The 21,986-nt window shown below is 48.2% G+C and overlaps 1 protein-coding gene across 1 annotated transcript in view; it reads right to left on the minus strand.

Annotated features, from left to right (window-relative positions):
- The window catches only part of GFRAL (GDNF family receptor alpha like), a 436,092-nt gene that overhangs the window by 288,515 nt on the left and 125,591 nt on the right, over positions 1-21,986 (minus strand). Inside the window, exons 2-3 of the mRNA XM_069236626.1 lie at positions 2,395-2,664; positions 2,104-2,235 (exon numbers count right to left, since the gene is read on the minus strand). Of these exons, the coding sequence (XP_069092727.1) occupies positions 2,104-2,235; positions 2,395-2,664 (402 nt within the window). The remainder of the gene's footprint in view (positions 1-2,103; positions 2,236-2,394; positions 2,665-21,986) is intronic.

Below are 21,986 nucleotides of genomic sequence, written 5' to 3' on the forward strand. Positions count from 1 at the left end.
TGTCCTCCAGACACAGCTTCCCGTCACCTTCTCTAATATGGTACCCACGTTGTGCCAGTATTGAGAGATACTAGGGCAGCTCCAAAGCATATGCAGTAGTTCTGCATTGTCCTCCCCACAACTTGGACATGCCGGCAAGAGCGTTGGGAATAGTATGTGTAGTCTGTGTGGTGTAAGATACGCTCTGTGTAATATGGTATATTGTATGAACTTAAACCTCGTACTTCGGGATACCTGTTTTGGGTACTCCAGAATGGAAGACCACTCTTTATCGGAGAGTTCCCTGCACATGTCTGCCCCCCATTTAGTTCTTATGGGTGTTAGGGGCTTTTTTAAATGTACTCTAAGCCCTCTATAAAGCCATTTGATTAGGTGTCTCCAATGCCCTTCAATGTACAATGTATGAATGAAATTGTGCGTTGGGGGCTCTATACCATCTGGGGCCAAGTGGTCTGTGATATAGTGTACTATGTTTGCGTATAGCAAAAATAGTGAGGTAGACAAGTTGTGTCAATGAATGAAATCCATATGTGCAAGTAAATGATGGTCCTTGAATAGCATCCCAATAGTATCTACTCCCTCCTGAGTCCACCCCTGTATCCTACTTTGAGACAGTATTCCAACATTCATGGGTAGCCCCAGCAGCGGAATATTTGAGGCATAGGGAATCGTGTCGGCGGTGTATCTGAGAGGAAACTTCCAGTACTGCAGGACTACTTGCAACAAAAGTGGCAGCTCCTCGGGGGATGGGATCCGGGATAGATCAGCGAGTGCAGGCAGCCCCTGTCTAACCTTGATTGGGTGAACTCTATCTCATGCAAATTTCGTCCAGCCAACCAGCATGCAAGCCATTGAAGTTGGCCTGCCACACAATAGGTTTTAAACTTTAGCGCACCTAGCCTCCCTAGTCCGCTGGCATTTGTAGTTTTACTAAGCTAATCCGGCATCTCCCCTTCCCCCAGACGAGGTCCACCAACATAGAATGGAGTGTTTTAAAATAGGTATCATGTACCCTCACCAGTAGGTTCATAAAATAGTACAAGATACGGGGCAGCATCACCATCTTTGCCAGCGCTAGTCGGCCCGCAGTGGACAGTGGTAGTGTCATCCAGAACTGGATCTGCGATTTAAGCGAAGCCATCGCTCTCTGTAGGTTGCCCTCTAACAGATCCAATGGGGTTCGATATATTTGGATTCCTAGGTATCGGAAAGTGTCCATGGCCCCCCATAGTGGTTTATCACCAAAGGTAAGTGTGTCACCCATGTCCATTTTACAAAACGAGAATGCTATGGATTTATTATAGTTATTCTCTAGTCCTGACAATGGTGCAAAATTGGGGAATATCTGCGCAGCAGATTTTAGGTTGTGGTGTATATCTTTCACATATAGTATAATGTTGTCAGCATACAGTGATATTGAGTGCACTTCATTGCTTATTTCAATTCCCCACAACTTGGCGTTTCATCGGAGTCAGTGCGCTAGGGGTTCTGCTGCCAAGATGAACAGCAGGGGCGACAGTGGGCATCCCTGCCTAGTAACTCTATAAATACGGTAGGAGTTTGAAATGTTCTGCCCAGTGCGTGCTCTTGCTGTGGGATCAGTGTATAACAGTCATACCCAGCATATATAGTTATGAGGGAGCCCAAATTGCTCCAGTACTTCGAACATATAATCCCAATTTAAGGTATCAAATGCCTGGCGAAGATCCAGGGAAAGACAACCCGCTTGGGAATATCTCTCTCTTGTATAATGCATAATATGTTATAGTTGTCGTATATTTAAGGCGGTATCACAAGCTGGTATGAATCCACATTGATCTGTATGGATCAAGGTGCCTATGAAGGGGAGGAGTCTCGGTGCTAACAATTTAGCTAGTATTTTATATTCTGTGGTCAGTAATGATAAGGGCCTAGAGGGCGACATATCTGTTGAAAGTTTGCCAGGTTTTAGAAGCAAGGTCACTATTGCCTGTTTTGTTGCATCAGAGAGGTGACCAACAGCCATTGAGGCTTGGTATAATTTTTCCAATTGAGGGGCCAGTTTTGAGCTATATAAGGAATAAAATTAGGTCGGGAGGCCATCTGATCCTGGTGATTTATTACGAGCCATGTCCTTAATGGCCTTGTGGATCTCCCCTTTTGTTATCTGTGCTCCTAGGATTTCCTTGGCAGTGTCATTGAGTGCCGGTAGGATAATGTCAGATAGGAAGGAACTGAGCTGTACCTGATCTAGTGCTGGTGGAGCAGAATAAAGGATTGAGTAGTAGTTTCGAAACGCCGTGTTAATCTCCACCTGTGTGTTTATACTAGTAAGTTGTGGTGTATAAATATGTAGTATAGGAGTGGGAGACAGCTTGTCTTTTATAAGGTGTGCCAAAAGCGCGCCTGCCTTACCCCCATCACTGTGTGCCCATTCCTTATAGGTTGTATAATCTACCTTTCGTAGTCGTTCAAGGAGTTCTGCGTGCTCGGCCCTGGCGTCTTGCAGCATCTGGGCCTGGGGGGTCTGAAGCACTGCTTCCCTTTCTAGGGGTCCAAATCTGTCTTTTACTTGTTTTAACTCTGTTAGTATAACAGCTTGTGCTCCCGTCATTGCTCCCATCATCGCTCCTCTTATTACCACCTTGAATGCCTCCCATTCTACCATTGGAGAGGACGCAGTTCCTGTGTTGTCAATAAAGAAGTTTGTTATTATTTGAGCTATTTCCTCTTTCAACATTGCATCCTCAAGGAGCAGTGGTTGTAATCGCCACATTGAAATCGGTGTGAAGGCCCTTTCCCTGTTCACTGTCAATTCTACTGGATTATGATCTGATAGTGTTTTACCTAGGTATGTAGCATGAGTCATCTGGGTCTGTAGTGTATTGGTGCATAAGATACGATCGAGTCGTACATGCACTTTGTGTGGGTGTGAGTAGAAGGAGTACTCCCACATCCCCACATTTCTCGCCCGCCATATGACAGTGAGAGCCCAGCCTTGTAATCAATTCCGTAGTGCCTCCGCATGTCTCTGCGCATTTGTGCCTGACAATGGGTGGGGTAGGGCGGTCAAGGGATGTATCTAATACTGCATTATAATGCCCTCCCAGGATCCAGGGTATGTGCACCCACTGCGAGAGGACACTTGATAGGTGTTCTAGGAAAGCATCCTGACCACTGTTTGGGGCATAAAGACTTCCCAGTACCACAGGCTTCCCACCTAAGTTACCTCTGACCAAAGTGTATCTGCCATCTTTATATACTTTTGTGTCTAGTACTTCGAAAAGGACACCAGATCACATCCATATAGACGCCCCACGAGCGAACACAGAGGACGAATTGTGGAGCAGACGCCCCCTCCATTTTTTGCGGAGTTTCCCCGCCTCATGGGTGGTAAGATGTGTTTCCTGTAGGTATACTATGTGTGCTTTATGGCGGTTTAATTGGGTCAATATTCTGTGCCGTTTGTGTATAGACCCTATTCCACGTACATTCCAAGTGATAATGTTGTAATCACATGCTGACAACATGATATATCATTAGTGTGCTATTCCCTTCCCAATCCATACTCACCTGCTGTTCTCTATACGTATTTTTTGTAATACATGTGCTGATGTCTTAACATTGATATAATAACCATTTCTCCCATCTGTGCACAATACTAGGCAGAGCCAAAACTGTCTCCGCCAAACCATTACATAATTGGAACGTAACCAGTTTATAACCATTATAATGTAAACAACCAAGCCTACGCTATGGGGGTTGTACAAGATATTTGCTATGTGTGTCTCTTCTGTGATTGGCAGTTTCTCCCATACAATATAGGAATCACAGAGATCTACCGTCCGGGCCCACCACTTTTTGTCGGAGTTATAATCTCCACAGGAGGTGAGGACTAATCTAACAGCGGCGGGGAACACCCTCCACCCATGCACATCAGTGCTCCATTTTCACAGCTGGTCCTTCCTCCATTTACCAGCCGCAAATTTACTCTCGTAATGAGGCGATGTGTCAAATCCAGGTCTGTCTGCTCTGAGTTACTTTCTGGTCTGGATGGGCGACCAGTAATACTCCACAGAGCCTTTACTTTAGCTCTTGGGAATAACCAAACAGGAGATCACTCTCACACAGTCATTTCCTTAGAGCTCATGCGCCGTCTGTGGAGTAATGGAAAGGAATAATGCTATGCTTCCTTCTGAGTTGGACACTACAGTGCTGTCCACAGAGGAGGCAATGCTGGGAGGAGGAGATCCTTCTCTTTGTATGGAGTATGCTAACCGTATTGCTGCTCTCTGACTTCCCAATACTTGCGACAATGTTGATCCAGTATTTCTTCATGTTGGGTGTTGTCGGGCTTGCCTATCTTTGTGGAGCCGGCGGGCATATTTCGGCAACAGGGTATCACTTTGTTCTTTGTGGCTCGAGTGCAGGAAAGTCGTGTCCAGCCAGTTACGCGCCAATTCAGGTGTTTCAAAAAAATTAGCTTTTTGGTTTTGTGTGATGTGCAATTGGGCCGGAAAAAGTAGGGCATATGATAGCCCCTCAGCTCGTAGTTGCCTTCTTACTGACTGGAAGGAAGCTCTATGCCTCTGGACTGCCAAAGTGTAGTCTGGGTATAAGAATACACGAGCATTATCTACGATGATCGGGTCCGTTTCTCTCGCTGCTTGCAGCAGGGCATCACGATCCCTGTAGTTCAACACCTGGGCGGGGTGGCGCCCCTGGTGGAGGCCTCCTACCAGGGACTCGGTCTGCTCTCTCTAACGTGAAGTGAGTCGATAGCCCATCCATTTCTATCGTTTTCAGCCATGTCTCTACATATCTCGCCCTTCTTTTCCCTCCGGAAGGCCAACTATATGGATATTATTATGGCGTGATCTTCCTTCTGCATCTTCGACTCTCTCTCGCAAGGCTTCCACCTGTTGTTGTAGATGATGAATTGCGTTCTCACTTTCTTTGTGGGCAGGAGGAAGGCAGCAACATCTGTTTCCATTTGTTTTAGTCTGTCTGTTAGTTTTTTTTATCATCTTTTAGGATACCAAGTTCCATATTGATAGAGCCTAGTATTTGTGCTATTGCCAGCTGTGATTCTCTAATTTCCTGTAATATAACCTCCAATTTATCCATTGGAGTGTCTATTGCTGTGGGCGGCACATAATTCCCTGGGGTTATCGTCCCGGTGCATTCCAAGTGTTTGCTCATTGTGCAGCCCATGGTCTCGCCCACTTGCAGTGTGCCTGACCTGAGAGATCGGTATTCCAGTCCCAATAGTTGGTCCAGCGAGAGGCCCTATCCAATGCAGTCCCCGACCCTCACAACATCTCCCACAGGCCGGCGGCCCTCGCTCTCACTGGTAAGTCACAGTGCCAGTTTTAGGGTCCAGAAGTGGATGCCCGTCGTGCCCTTCGTTCACCGCCTGTTTCAGACCTTGTCGACTTCTCATATGTTGAGGCCTCCTCTCTGTTAAGCCCATTCAGTGAGCATCACTCACCACGAGTAGAAGTGAGGTTACTCCGCATTGTTTTGCCACAGCTGCGTTCCTCCCAACTCAAGGCATCTAGGCGCTCATTACAACCCTGGCAGTCGGTGGTAAAGCGGCGGTAAAACCGCCAACAGGCCTGCGGGAAAAAAAATTGAATTAGGACCATGGCGGAAACCGCCAACATAGACAGCCACTTTAACACTCCGAGTACTGCACCTATGACACATGTGAGGGGGGAGGGAAAAGAGAGAGTCACACACACGCAACACGCAACACGCAACACCCCCACCCCCACCCTCACCCACAACAACACACACACCAATATATGCTGAAACATTACATTTACACCCCCAACCCTTCCTGGAAGAACGCAAGGACAAAAGGAAATGAGTTGAACAATTGTAATCATGTAAAATCCATTATTCAAAAATGTATATGCACTATAAACAAATATATACACCAAGAATTAAAGTCCAGGTACTGCACCAATATAGTCCGTGGACCACTGGGCCCAAAATGCATGGGTGAGGCCCACACAAGATACCCGATCGAAACGGAGAGAACACTGCAGGGGCATCAGATCGAAAAAAACACAGGCATCTCAGGGGGAATGGAAGGGGGGGCACCTCAGCCAGATGAGTGCACGACGCCAGATCCACGAGGGGACTCCATGCCCATTGATGTATCCTGGGGAGTGCAAAGCCACAGTCTCTCAAGTCTCTCCAGTGGGTGGTTTGCCCACTGTTTTATCCTGGGGAGTGCAAAGCCCCAGTCTCTCAAGTCTCTCGAGTGGGTGGTTTGCCCACTGCTTTTTCCTGGAGAGTGCAAAGCCACAGTCTCTCAAGTCTCTCCAGTGGGTGGTTTGCGCACTGATTTATCCTGGGGAGTGCAAAGCCACAGTCTCTCAAGTCTCTCCAGTGGGTGGTTTGCCCACTGCTTTATCCTGGGGAGTGCAAAGCCACAGTCTCTCAAGTCTCTCCAGTGGGTGGTTTGCACAATGCTTTATCCTGGGGAGTGCAAAGCCACAATCTCTCAAGTGGATAACAGTCTCCACTGGTTCTGGAGGGGGCTTTGTGCCCAGAGTGCTTCATCCTGCCAAGGACAGAGGTAGTGGATGTGACACTCCACTGACGGTGGTGCAAACTGCAAGCTGGCCAGGCCCCTGGAGCTGACCACCAGCCTTGTACAAATGACCACTGGGGATGGCAGCCATGTCTGTGGTGGTGCCACTGGCTCAGGATGTGGCGTGGCCGCTGGTGGTGCTGGCGGCGGGCTCGGTAGCGGCGATGCTTGCGGCGCTCATTGGGCAGCAGTGCTGGTGGGGGGCTCACTGACCTCGGTGCTAACGATTGTGTCATGAGCGGCGGTGCTGGTGGGGGGCTCACTGACCTTGGTGCTGGCGGCGGTGTCCTGTGCCGCGGTGCTGGTGGGGGGCTCACTGACCTTGGTGCTGGCGGCGGTGTCCTGTGCGGCAGTGCTGGTGGTTGGCTCAATGAACTTGGTGCTGGCGGCAGTGTCATGAGTGGCAGTGCTGGTGGCGGGCTCACTGACCTTGGTCCTGCTGAACAGCACAGTGTCTGCGGTGCAGGTGAAGGGCTCAGTATCTTGGGTGCTGGCGGCGGTGCCCATGGCGGCGGTGCATGTGGCAGCGGTGCATGTGGCGGTGCCGGTGGTGGTCTTGTCCGCCGTGCAGGTTGGCGGCGACATTGACTTGCCTTTTTTTTTCAGGCCCTTCGCCACCTTGGATGGTGGTACAGCTGTCTTGCCACTCCTAACTGTTGTCCTGGCTGAGCCCTTGGTGGCAGGTGTTTTGGCCTTCTCCCTCCGGGATGTGGGAAACTTCTTCTGTTTTGGGGGTCGGGGAATGTCCTTGGCCTCACTCCTTGGGACACTGGCAGCCCTGCTGCTTGGCGCACTCCAGAATCCGGTTACTGCTGGCACAACTGTGCCAGGTGATGTGGTGGCTAAGGTGCTGGGTTGGGACCTGGAAAGGTGGGCCCTAGGGGACGGAAGTGGTGGGGGAGGTGAAGGGAAGAGGTCAAGGTTTGACAGGAAAAGTTTTTTAGACACACTGGGACGGGTAGATGGAGGGGGTTTGGGAGTGGAGGAAGAGGTAGTGGTTGTAGGAGGTGTTCGTTTGCTAACTTTGGGTGAAGGTGCATGGGCTGGAGGCTGTCGTGAGGTAGATGGCTGATGGGTGGGTGTGTGCCTGCGTTTGTGTAGTTTGTGAGGAGGGCTCACAGACACACTAGTAGAGGACACAGGGGATATGTGAATGGTAGTGGGGTGGTGATTGCACGTGAGCGGTGTGTGGTGATGGGCGTGCTGGTGATAGAGGTAGTGGCTGAGGATGTAGTGCATGCAGGTGTGAGTGGAGACAAGACAGGGAGGGAGGAGGGAGACGTGGAGGAGGGGGACACAGTGGAGGCAGTAGATGTTGGTATATGTGCATGGATATGATGCTTGTGTGAGTGCCTGTGGGATGTGTGGTGCTTATGTTTGCCAGAGCTACCCTTGTGTGTTGAGGTGTGTTCATGCTGGTCTGATGGTGTGCTTGGGATAGGCTGAGGTACTGGGGATTGGGTCTGGGTGGAGAAAGATGGAGGGGGGAGGTTGGAAACAGGGACAATGGCTGCCATCAGTGCTGAGGCCAGAGTCTGAAATGCTTGTTCTTCGGCTGCCTGGCCAGAATGAATGCCCTCCAGGTATGCATTTGTCTGTTGCAACTGCCTCTCTAGACCCTGGATGGCATTCAGAATGGTAGACTGCCCAACAGTGAGAGATCTGAGGAGGTCAATGGCCTCATCACTGAGGGCAGCAGGGCTGACTGGGGCAGGGGCTGAGGTGCCTGGGGCGAAGGAGATGCCACACTCCTGGGTGAACGGCCATGGGGCACACGCTGAGGGGCTGCTGGGAGGGCGATGCTGGTAGGGGGGGTGGTGGCTGTACCTGTAGATGCACAGAGGGGCCCACCACCGCAAGGGAGCTCCCATCAGAGGAGGAGTCGGTGTAGCTGGTTTCTGCTCCTGCCCCGCCGTGGAGCTACCCTTGCACTCCGTCCCACTGGTGAATTCTGACTCCGTAGAGTCACCCTCCAGTGCCATGTGGGATGCAGCTCCCTCCTGCTCCGGTGGCACAGCTCCTCCGCCTGATGATGCTAATGCACACAAGAACAGGGAGACCACAAAAAGGGGGGAAAGAAAGTAGAAAGAAATGTTCAGTACATGCAATACTGCTACCGTTGGCAGACACTAAAGACACAGCAGCCTTCTACATTACGCCATTCACTTAGAGTTCCCTAATTCCTCACAGGGACATGGGGTACATGGCCTATGCCCAATTGCTGCACACATGGAAGTCACAGGAGCCTGACTAGGTGTAGATGGCTCTTACTACTGGTGGGTTTGGGGTGTCACTTAGCCTGCCTCACAAAGGGTCCTTGAATACAAGGCTCTCCCTAGCCTAGGGGAACCCACAGCCCACCTACCACACCCAGACACCTTCAATGCGCGCAGAGTCAGATGGATGTGACTGTACTCACCCCCTTGTGGCTGCTGTGATGCCCTCAAGCGCCCATCCAACTCCGGATACGCCACCGCCAGGATCCGGAATATCACGGGGGTCATGGTGCGACGGGCACCCCTCCCACGTTGGGAGACCATCCCCAGCTGCGCCTCCGCCGTCTTCTTGCTACAGTGGCAAATGTCCTCCCATCTTTTATGGCAGTGGGTTCTTCGTCTGTGGTGGACCACCAGGGTCTGGACATCCTTGGAGATGGCACGCCAAATATCCTTCTTCTGGTGGGCGCTGACCTACAGGAATAGTACAGGGGAAAAGGTACAACATTAATCGTCCGGACCGTCACAGTCATTGGCCCACGTTCCCACCCTTGCCCTGATGCACATACACTCACCGTCGGATCATGCACGCCTCATCCTCCCCCTATCTCCCATCCACACCACTCCAAACAGGCATTGCCCATACAGCATGCTCACTGTGTACTCACCTGTTTGACTGAAGGACCGTAGATTAGTGTGTACTGGGGGAGGACCCCATCCACTAGTTTATCGAACTCCTCTGATGTGAAGGCAGGGGCCCTTTCCCCAGACACATGAGCCATCGTTGCTTCTAGACTGAGGTCACACCAGCACTTGCATTGTAGGTCCTCTCCTGTTGAAGATCAGGTATCAAGTGAGTGAACAGAGAGAAAATGGCGGTCACGTCCGCGGGGTGCGTACTGTCACCGCCTGCGTACATCGTCATTGGCTCCTGGGACCTATAGGGTCCAATGTTAACCAATGCTGGATTGCGCCGCGGTCTTTGAACGCCTACCGCGACGGTGTACGCCTGCGCAGTTACCTCATATCTCCTTGTCCCATATTACAGGTCAGGCAGCTGCCATTTCAGGGGGCCACATGGCATTATTTTTAAATGCGTCATACATATCTAGGCCTTGCATACACACTAAGACAGGCACATAGCGGATTGACAAATGTGTGCAATAAAGTTGTTGTTTTAGTACCTCAGTGTTGGCTGACCCTCTGCTCGCTGTTCTCCTCCATAGAGCACGTCCGCTGGGGCAAGTGATGAGATGGCGGCATCCTCCAGTGTACAGACCGCTGGTAGACCTGTCAACAATGGAAGAGCGACATGTAATTGACACCTACAGACTTGATCGTGCCACAATCCAGGAACTGTGTGCCCAGTTGGAGCCAGACCTGATGTCAGCTATCCGCCATCCCACAGGAATCCCCCCTCTAGTGCAGGTCCTGTCAGTACTCAATTTCCTGGCAAGTGGGTCTTTTCATAGAACAGTGGCCATAGCATCGGAGATGTCCCAGCCTATGTTCTCCAACGTGTTGTCCAGAGTGTTGTCTGCCCTGCTGAAACACATGCAGAGCTACATCGTTTTCCCTCAGGTGGAGTATTTGCCTACAGTGAAAGGTGACTTCTATGCCCTGGGACAAATCCCCAACATCATAGGTGCCATTGATGGGACACATGTGGCCTTTGTACCCCCCCACAGGAGTGAACAAGTGTACAGAAACCGGAAGAGCTACCATTTGATGAATGTGCAGATGGTGTGTGTGGCTGACCAGTTCATCTCCCATGTGAATGCCAAATTTCCTGGCTCAGTGCATGACTCTTACATTCTGAGGAATAGCAGCATCCCTTATGTGATCGGGCAACTCCAGAGGCACCGTGTGTGGCTATTAGGTGAGGACAAGGACCCTATACATTGTGAATAGTTGTCTGTGTCTGGGGTTGTCCCTAATGGTTAGTGTGTGTCTAACAGTTGTCCCTCGACATTTCCAGGTGACTCTGGCTACCCCAACCTGTCATGGCTACTGACCCCAATGAGGAATCCCAGGACAAGGGCAGAGGAATGCTACAATGAGGTACATGGGCGAACTAGGATGGTTATAGAGAGGACCTTCGGCCTCCTGAAGGCCAGGTTCTGGTGCCTCCATATGACAGGTGGTTCCCTATACTACTCACCAAAGAAGGTGTGCCAGATCATCATGGCCTGCTGTATGCTGCACATCTTGGCTTTGCGACAACAGGTACCTTTTCTGCAGGAGGCTGGTCCAGAAGGAGGTCTTGTGGCAGCTGTGGAAACTGTGGACAGTGAAGAAGAGGAGGCACAAGAAGAGGACATAGACAACAGAAACACCGTGATCCAGCAATACTTCCAGTGAGACACAGGTAAGAAGACATCACTGCCTCCTACATCAGATAAAATTGTTCAACCTATCATCTGTCTGTCACATTCACCCAGTGTATGGACCCTAATTTGTCACTTTCCCTTTCGATTTCACAGATGTGGGTTCCACTGTGTGACCTCTGCTATGTTACCTCATGGACTAGAGCTATGTGACATAGGTATGTTGACAATACAATGGACATTGCTATTTCCCTCAGTTATTGCAAATACACATTTGTGAAAGCAAAGACTGACTCCAGATTGTTTTGTGATTCAAGGGTGTTTATTTAAGTGCTAAATAGTGGAGGGGGTTGTAAAATGGGCAAGGGTGATGGTGGAGGAATGTCCATGGCAGAGTCAAGTTATTTGTCTCACAGGTGCATTGTCCAAAGGGGCATAGGAAGTGGAGCTAGAGCAGTTTAAGGATGGACAGGGTGACAAAGTGGGACAGAAGGATGACATTCAGGGTGGTCTCATTTCTTGGCGGGGGTCTTGGCATTGTTCTCTGTCTCTGTCCTGGATCTCAGGGACCGCTTGCGGGGTGGTTCTCCATCTGCAGGGGGTGGGGTGCTGGTGTCGTGGTCCTGTTGCGGTGCCTCCTGTCCACTAGCGACCGCGGAGCTGGTGGGCAGTTCATCAACCAGTCTAGTGTCAGGGGCCCCTTGTTTTGCCACAGTGTCCCTCCTGGTGTTCATGAGGTCCTTCAGCACCCGTACAATGGTGCACAGGGTTGTGTTGATGGACTTGAGTTCCTCCCTGAACCCCAATTACTGTTCCTCCTGCAGCTGCTGGGTCTCCTGAAACTTGGCCAGTACCGTTGCTATCGTCTCCTAGGAATGATGGTATGCTCCCATGATGTTGGAGAGGGCCTCGTGGAGAGAGGGTTCCCTGGGCCTGTCCTCCCACTGTCGCACAGAAGACCTCCCAGTTCTCCCGTTTTTCTGGGCCTCTGTTCCCTGAACCGTGTGACCACTGCCACTGCCCCCAGGTCCCTCCTGTTCTTGGGTTGGTGGGTTAGCCTGGGTTCCCTGTAGTGGTGGACACACTGCTGCTTGATGTGTCCTTGGGACAGAGGCATTGGCCCACTGGGTGGGTGCTGTGCTGGTGTTTCCTGAGGGGGGAGGCTCTGTAGTGGCCTGTGACTGTGTGAGGGCAACCGACTGTCCTGAGGTCCCAAATGGGCCGGGTTGGTCATCTAGATTCAGTTGGACAAACCTGCTGTCATCACTGTGGGCCTCTTCTGTCGGGGGAGTGGACATGTCTGGACCCTCCTGTCCAGTAACGCTGGGTAGGCGTCCTGCAGGGGTGTAAAGGCATGATTATTGCATCTGTGTGTGCCATGGTGTGCAATGGGTGGGTGACCCTGTACCCCAGTGCTTACATTCTTGTTTAGGACATTGTGTGATATTTGGTTTGGGGATCTGTGTGGGTATGTGTAGTGGACATGCATTGGTGATGGGTGTCCATGCTTTGTTGTTGCATGCAGTGCTTGGTGTTGGGATGTGTGGTTTGTGATAGTGGGACATATGTGAGGAGTTGGAGTGATGGGGGTGAGGGAGAGGGTGGGGGTATGTGATAGCATGCAGGTAGGTTGGGGGATGAGGTAGTGAAAGATTTGTCTTACCAGAGTCCATTCCTTCAGCTACTCCTGCGAGGCCCTCAGGATTTAGTATAGCCAAGACCTGCTCCTCCCATGTTGTTAGTTGTGGGGGAGGAGGTGGGGGTCCGCTGCCAGTCCTCTGAACCGCAATGTGGTGTCTTGAGACCACAGAACGCACCTTCACCCATAGGTTGTTCCACCTCTTCCTGATGTCATCCCATCATAATGTTCTGCTTGTCTCAAGGTCGTTGCATCTGTTCACGGCCGGCCATTCACCAGGCTCTCTCTCTCCGCAGCTCGTCTTCGCCAGCACAATGACAGACGGGAGCTTATATTTGCACCATGTAGTGCTCGCTTGTCAGCAAGGGTGGCTGCTTCCTCCCCCCTCAACGGACGTCCCCATTTGTGTACGGATATTTCAATAGCGGTGGGCCTGGACCAGGAGCTCTGCGATTAGACGACTGCCATCTTCTGCGGATAGCCACGCCCCCGCGCATTGAACTGTATATCGTTCAAAGACAAGTGGGAATTGATGTCAGAAGAAGATAACACATGTACAAGTTTTGCATTGAGGGTGACCAATACTTTAGAATAGTTGAAAACAATGCAGAGTAATGATGACAAAGAAGAGAAACGACTTTGGTCCAAATTAAAATGTGTTCAAAGGCCTGATGAAATATGGGTTTCTGAGGAAGGTCAGATGGTCCTGCCAAATAGTTTATTGACACAAATGGCCAGGTATTATCATGGCCAGGCACACATTGGAAGGGATGCCATGGTTCGGTTGTTCAAGATTGACTGGTTCAGTCCCAAGTTTAGGCAGGCAGCAGAGGCAGTATGTTATCGTTGTATAATTTGTCAGCAGCTAAATGTGGAAAAAGAGACAGTGGTGAATTCAAGCCACATTGGAAGTGCAGGAGGTCCATTTAGCAGAATTAAATTGGATTTCATTAAGATGCCTACGTGTGGAGGTTTGAAATACGTGTTGGTGATAGTGTGCATTTTTAGTCACTGGATTGAAGCATACCCCACCAGAAGGAATGACAGTCTCACAGTAGCAAAGTTGTTTCCTAGGGAATTGATACCAGGTTTCGGATTTCCGATCTCTTTAGAATCAGATAGGGGAACTCACTTCAACAATGAGGTGATTAAAATCTAGTGTGCAGCACTAAACATTGAGCAGAAGTTGCATTGTAGCTATTACCCTGAAGCATAAGGACTAGTGGAACAGATCAATGTTACCCTGAAATCAAGAATTGGTAAGATGTGTGCAGCTACGAATCTGAAATGGCCAGATGCATTGCCTTTGTTGTTGATGTTGACGAGAAATACACCTGACAGGAAGACAGGGTTGTCGCCCCACGAGATCCTCATGGGCAGAGCAAGGAGATTACCAGCAGTTCCAGCCAATACACTTGTGAATATTACAGATGATATGGTGTTAGACTACTGCAAGGGTCTGGCTGATGTGGTTCGCTCTTTCTCTCAGCAGGTGCAGGCCACTACCCTGCCACCCATCCACGATCCATGGCACAATCTGAAAGCCAACGCCGGGGTCGTTGTCCGAAAGATTGCTTGCAAGACGTGTTTAGAGCCACGCTGGAGAGGCCCTTACCAGGTGGTCCTAACAACTACAACAGCTGTGAAGTGTGCAGGACTCCCGAACTGGATTCACGCGAGTCATACGAAGAAAGTGGCATGTCCACTAGATCATGAAGAAGCGTTGTTGAGAGCACCAACAACAGAGAAACAGGTTTCCGCACCTGAACCAGAGAAAGAATCAAGGGAGCCTGAGATTGAACAAGAACTTGTGGAAGATGGATCTATCACCCTTGTAAGAGACGAAAGTGAAGAATTACCGGAGGGTCGGGAAGAATCAATCTCAACAGAGACAGCAGGAGAGCCTAGCTCAGTAGGGGTTCTCCCAGAAGCAGACTGTGCTGAGAAACAAACAGAGAAAGTCCCAGACCAAGAAGGGGAAAGAGTTGAGGAGGCTCAAAGTCAAGGTGATCTGACTCCTCCTTAGCCCATTGCAGGTCCATCAAGAGAAAACATCATAGAGAAGGAGAAGAAGAAGAGTCCAATTCTGAAAAGAATATTGACAGAAGGATCGAGAAAAGGAGAAAGTTACCCTGATTTGCAAGAAGAGAAAAGAGAGGAAGTGGTCATGAATGAAACAATAGAGGAAGAAGTCGATACTACGACAAAAGACGATTTGAGTGAAGGAGAACTAAGTGGTGATCGAAGGTTGAAAAGAAAGAGGATAGCAAGTCGGAGTTACACAGGTCCTGAATGGGCATATGCAACTACTAATGAATGGCAAAATGAGTTTATGTCCTTTTGTTTTGATAGAGAGGTTCCGAGTCAGTACTATGATGTAACCTGAAGGTGAACAAGGAGCTGAATTGTTGAATTAATCTAAGAAATATTAAAAATAGAGATTGTTGAAAAATAAACCGAAGGAGACATTGATATACTGATTTGACATTAACCCGGATGTGACAAGCTGCTAATCGAATTTTGACAAGGGAAAAGGATTCCTAGATGCAAGACTGAACTGTGAGAGAAGACATTTTTTCCTTATTTTTGATTTTTACTGCACTTTATATGAGTTACTTCTGTTTTCTGATTGTTTACAGATCATTTCTGAGTTGAATAATCAAGTCAGAAAGGCTAGGTGCTGTAAATATATGAGTGTTGGATTGGAGATTATGTGTGGAATTTTGTTTATGGTAATGTTTGTGGGAATGTCTGTTCTTGATGTGAAAGGAGGCAATCATATTTCTGCTCCTGAGGCTACTACACTAATGGCTTTAGAGAGGTTTAAGTTAGATGAGAAATATTTGCATGACTATACTAATGCTCAAGGAGAGCTTTCTTCTAATGTTTTCTATCGCTTGTTGAGTGAATATGTTGAGATGATGAATGTAAGGGATTGTCTTGTATGTACGCAAATTCCTTCATCAGTAGAGGAAGGAGTTAAGTATCACAGTCTTCTGCTAACATATGAAATAAGCTGCAGTTTGCTGCTTACGAGATTCTATAATCAAGAGTATATACAGTTTTTCTATTCCAACTGATTTAGTGTTTTCAATTGTTCCTATGATTAGATATTTGAGTAGAGTAGCTAAGGATCATGATATAGTATTAGTTAGAGGATTCTTTGAGCCTACACTAACATTTGGAACTGCATATGCGCACAAGAACAGCCTCACATGCTTCCTTACACATTTAGCAAAAGAGCTTCATAGGTTATAGTGATGACAGGAGAAAGGCACTAAAAGAAAAATTTGAAAAAGGCTTAGGGAAAAGGACTTATAAGAATGATTATGCTTACACTGCAATTAAAATGCAAGGGAAACTAGCACTAGATGCACTAGGGAAGCTTTGTATACATAGGCCAAATCACACACTGACACTTTGTTTGTGGGAACGAGTGAATGTAGGCATGTGCTTTTGTTTGAGAGTAAATTGACCTTTATGTTGAACGACCCTGTGATTCCTGGTATCTATTATATTTGAGGACATAATGCTTATTACCGACTTCCAAGAGGATGGTATGGGACATGTTATTTGGGAATAGTTTTCCCAAAGCTTTATCAGTTAGATGACTTAAGGAAGTTTCAAAAATTGACTAAATTACATCATAAGCGGCAGAGGAGGGAAACCTCTTTTGCAGTTGTGGGAGATATCTTAGGTGCCGTGATTCTTTCAATGGGAGTCATCCTGAATTCGATTAAGATACGAAAGTTGTCTACTATTGTGGATAACATGCTGACAAAGTTTACAGGGGAAATACTCATAATAGATACTGAATTAGCTGTGGATAAAGCTATGACACTTCAAAACTGCCTTGCTTTAGACATCCTTTTAGCGAAGGGTGGCGGAGACTGTAAAATTATCACCTCTAGGCATTGCTGCTCGTATATTCCTAACAATAGTAGAGGGATAAGGGACTTACTTACTAACCTGACTAACTCAAGTAAGGATTTAAAAGAATTGAAAGAACCAGATGTTTGTAAAAGGTTGCAAAGGGATTTGCTTCAGTGGGAAATTGGCATAGTAGCATTTGGAATGGGGTATTATTAAAAATCATACAGGGAATATTAATTGTGATTGCTTGCATATTAGGATTTTGGGGTTCATGTAAATGATGTCAAAAGATTCAATTGGAAAGGTCTAAAAATAATCAGAGGAGGGAGTAACAAAACAGGGAAATAATTTATAGAGAAGATTTGAGAAGGAGACAAAATACTGAAGAAATTGTGCTATGAAAATGTTGATGGTAAAGGTAATGTGATGACATATTTAGTCATCAGAGGAGGGATTGCTGAAGCAGAAATGTTAATTAGAAGTATCAATGAGTGTTTATGAATTTTGAATAATAAAAAAATGTAGAAATAAACAACATAGAAAATTAATGAGCACGTTTGAAAATGTGCCCACGGAGAGTGGTCACCAAGATACACGAATTATATTAATAAATTACAAAAAATATGTGAAATATTGAAAATGTGTAATAATAATGTAGTAATATGTCATATTGAGATATATAACGTATGTTTTGCCTTATACTGTAGAGCTAACTTAGCCGAAGTTGTGGCCTCATGCAGAAGCTGAATTATTAACACGCAATGTAGAGAAGCTAATGTGCTGAACTGACCCTGAACTGATCGTTGTTTAATAAAGTCTGCTTAGCTAGAATTTTCTCTGATGAACCGATGAATAGGAGATGAGGGAATCAAAATTGTATCAAGGTCTGTGTAAAGCAGACAAGATGTACTTTCCCAGGACTCGAACAACAGAGACACTGACTGGAGAAGAAGATACAACATTTTCAATACCTGATGAGCCAGATGATGAGGACATTGTACCGTGAATCAATCAGCAGTCTGAGAATCATGCAATACTAGAATCTATAGATTTGGTGTGTTTTATCCATTGGCTATGTAATTAAACGCGTGACTAATTGACCAAATAGGAATTGAGGGATAGTCTGGGTGACTTTTATATAATGTCATGAAAAAGGGGGCAAAATTCAGATGCAGATGCAGAACCTATGGAGAGATGTTAGAGGCAGATGATCGGGAAGAGACCTTTGCTGAAATTGATGCAAGACTTTGTCATTGGGCTCATGCTCTTGAGAGCCTGATGTGATACTGATCAATTGATGACCTGAAGACTTTGTTGCTGATTCATACCGTGGATAGGTAGCTATGACAATGTGTCTGAATTAACTTTTGTGCCTTTTCTTTCTAGGTACAAACTACGCTGTCTAAATAGTTTTTCTCTTTGCTAGATGTTTTTTTCCAAAATTCATGTTCTAAGCTGTTTTTGCATGAAGTCCCACATTCTAAGGCTAATCTGGATTAGGCAAGGTTTCCTATTCTGAGACACTGACATATATAGTGACAAATGATTGACGGACTGATTTGCTGAACTCTGCTACTAATGTTGACATATTCATCTTTGTTAGCTTATGTTGAAGCAATAGAATGTATGTTCCTATTAGATTAGGGTATTGGTGGTCACTAATGAATAAATCTCGAGTTGATTGAATAAAGTTTGAATTAATCCCATGAGTTAGTATTATAACCGATAGGGAAATAAAATTGCTAACATGTATATTGAGTTGCGGTCATTCATTACTGGCTAATGGCTTATTAATGATTTGCTTAATGGTTATTGATTTGTGTATTGATTATTGATGGTCATCGATTACTATATAGCTAGGACACTCCATGCGAATCAAAAGGTTAATCGACCTATACATGTCCCCTTTTAAGTTCACTTAATAAGAATCGGGCGCCCTAGCAATGACAAATATTTTTGGAAACATGAAAAATGTGATATTCTTTCATAATGACATTTTGGTTATGGGTGAAACAGTACAGGAACACAACGTCATCTTGAAGGAAGTGTTGAAGAAGGAGAATCTGGTTTGTGGTTAAATAAAAAAATGCACATTTTTAACAGAGGAAATTGATTACTTCGGTTATACTATATCCAAAGGAAATATTCAATCAAATAATATTTTGTTGGAGGCGATTAGATTGGCGCATTCACCTAGTGATAAGTATCAGTTAAGATCATTCCATGGTTTAATAGAATATTATTCTAAATTTGTAAGCAGGTTCGCTGACAAAACTGAGAATTTAAGGAAATTATTGCGGAGAGGAAGCAAATTTAGATGGGGGAATAAACAACAAGATTGCTTTGTCACTATCAAGAATGAGATCTGTGATGCAGACGTTCTCATTGCTTTTGACATTAAGTTACAGTCGATATTGGCAATTGATGCTAGCGCAACTGCTTTGGGAGCTATTTTGTCTCAAATGCATGGGAACCAAGAGAGAACTTTGGCGCGAACAGGCAGCCAGAAAAAAAATGAGATTACGACCGTGGGGGAAACTGCCAACATAGAGAGCCACTTTAACACTCCGACCGCCACGGCGGGTCAAACAAACAGCGCGGCGGATACCACCAACAGACAGGCGGAAGACAATGTACCACCCAGCCTATCACAACACGCCTATCCACCACCTTTCCCGTGGCAGAACCAATGCGAATAAAAACACATCGGAAACAGAACACAGAAGGGAAAACTCTCACCTCTTCACACCCCACGAGGAACCAGGACGCCATGGAGCCTGAATTGCAGATACTGCCGGCGATGGTCCTCCTGCTCCTCTATCAGGAGCTCCAACGACAGCAGTGACAACCATGGTGAGTACTGCACCTACCACACAGGGGTCCTTGAAGGACGCAAGGACAAAAGGAAATGATTTGAATGAATGTAATCATGTGAAATATCATTATCAAAATGCAAAATCCAGTATATACAATTATGTACTCCAAATACACAAGTCCAGATAGTGCACCAATCATTGTCCGTGGACCACTTGGCCCAAAATGCATGGGCAAGGCCCACACTAGATACCTGACTCCAAACGGAGAGAACACTGGAGGGGCATCACATTGAAAATATACAGGCACCTCAGGGAGAGGAGGGCACCTCAGCCTGATGAACGCACAACGCCACTGCTCCACGAGGGGGCTCCATGCCCACAGTTTGGTCCTGGGGGGTGCAAAGCCACAGTCTCTCAAGTCTTTCCAGTGGGTGGTTTGCCAACTGCTTAATCCTGGGGAGTGCAAAGCCACAGTCTCTCAAGTCTTTCCAGTGGGTGGTTTGCCCACTGATTTATCCTGGGGAGTGCAAAGCCACAGTCTCTCTAGTGGATAACAGTCTCCACTGGTTCTGGAGGGGGAATGTTGCCCAAAGTGCTTCATCCTGCCAAGGACTGAGGCAGTGGATTTATCTCTCCACTGGTTCTGGAGGGGGCTGGGTGCCCAGAGTCCTTCATCCTGCCAAGGACTGAGGTAGTGGATGTATCTCTCCACTGGTTCTGGAGGGGGCTTGGTGCCCAGAGTGCTTCATCCTGCCAAGGACTGAGGTAGTGGATGTATCTCTCCACTGGTTCTGGAAGGGACATGGTGCTCAGAGTGCTTCATCCTGCCAAGGACTGAGGTAGTGGATGTATCTCTCCACTGGTTCTAGAGGGGGCTTGGTGCCCAGAGTGCTTCATCCTGCCAAGAACTGAGGTAGTGGATGTATCTCTCCACTGGATCTGGAGGGGGCATGGTGCCCAGAGTGCTTCATCCTGCCAAAGACTGAGGTAGTGGATGTATCTCTCCACTGGTCCTGGAGGGGGCTTGGTGCCCAGAGTGCTTCATCCTGCCAAGGACTGAGGTAGTGGATGCATTTCCCCACTGGTTCTGGAGGGGGCTTGGTGCCCAGAGTGCTCCACGTGCAGTGTGGCCGGAACAATACACTCACCTGGGTGTGTGTGCCACGAGATTGCCGAGGTACAGGTAGCATGATATGCCATGGAGGCAGAGACATACCCCACACTGCTGCGGCTTCGCATTCCATATGCAGTTGACAACTGTGATGACAGTGATGCTTCATGGAAGCTGCCCATGGTCCTGGAACTCACCACCAGCCTCGGAAGACTGACCACTGGGGATGGTAGTCATGTCAACAGTGGTGCCACTGTCTGAGGACGTCGCGGGCCGCTGGCGGTGCTTGCGGCAGTGTCAGTTGCGGCAGTGCTTGCGGCAATGTCAGTCGCAGTGGTGCTTGTGGAGGGGTCTGTGGCGGTGGTGCTGGCTGCGGGGTCTATGGCGGCGGTGCTGGCTGCGGGGTCTGTGGCGGCGGTGCTGGAGGCGGGGTCTGTGGCGGCGGTGCTGGCTGTGGGGTCTGTGTCGGCGGTGCTGGCTGCGGGGTCTGTGGTGGAGGTGCTGGCTGCAGGGTCTGTCGCGGTGGTGCTGGCTGCGGGGTCTGTGGCGGTGGTGCTGGCGGTGGGGTCTGTGGTGGTGCAGGTGGTGGTGTTCTCCGCCACACAGGTGAACAGAAGGTGTGACACTGGTCCCTCAGTCGGTGCCACCATGCCCTCTCCTGACCTGCCCTACAGTTTTTGTCCCTTCCCCAGCCTTGATGGTCGCGCAGCTGTCTTGCCACTATCCCCTTTCGTTTTTCCTGACCCCTTGGTTGCAGGTGTTTTCGGCTTCTCCCTCCGGGATGTGGCACCTTTTTCACCTTGGCAGGTGGCAGAATGTCCTTGCCCTTGCCCTTGCCCTGATGGTTGGCGCACTCTATGAACCAGCAGTGGCTGGCACCACTGTGCCTGGGGATGTGGTGGCTAAGGTGCTGGGCTGGGACCTGGAAAGCCTGACCCTAAGGGAAGGACGGGGGGAGGTGTAGGTAAGGGGTCAATGTTAGCCAGGAAATGTTTTTTAGACACACTTAGACGGGTAGATGGAGGGGGTTTACGAATGGAGGTAGAGGTAGTGGTTGTAGGAGGTGTACGTCTGCTGAATTTGGGTGAAGGTGCTTGGGCTGGAGGCTGTTGTGAGGTGGATGGCTGTTGGGTGGGTGTGTGCCTGCGTTTGTGTATTTTGGGAGGAGGGCTTACAGACAGACTGGGAGAGGACACTGGGGATGTGTGAATGGTAGTGGCGGTGGTGAGTGGTGTGTGGTGATGGGCATGCTGGTGATGGAGGTAGTGGCTGAGAATGTAGTGCATACAGGTGTGAGTGGAGACAAGACAGGGAGGGAGAAGGGAAACATGGAGGAGGGGGATACAGTGGAGGCAGTGGATGTTGGTATGTGTGCATGCGTATGATGCTTGTGTGAGTGCCTGTGAGATGTGTGGTGCTTA

This window comes from Pleurodeles waltl, chromosome 5 (assembly GCF_031143425.1).
Source record: "Pleurodeles waltl isolate 20211129_DDA chromosome 5, aPleWal1.hap1.20221129, whole genome shotgun sequence".
Lineage (NCBI taxonomy): Eukaryota > Metazoa > Chordata > Amphibia > Caudata > Salamandridae > Pleurodeles > Pleurodeles waltl.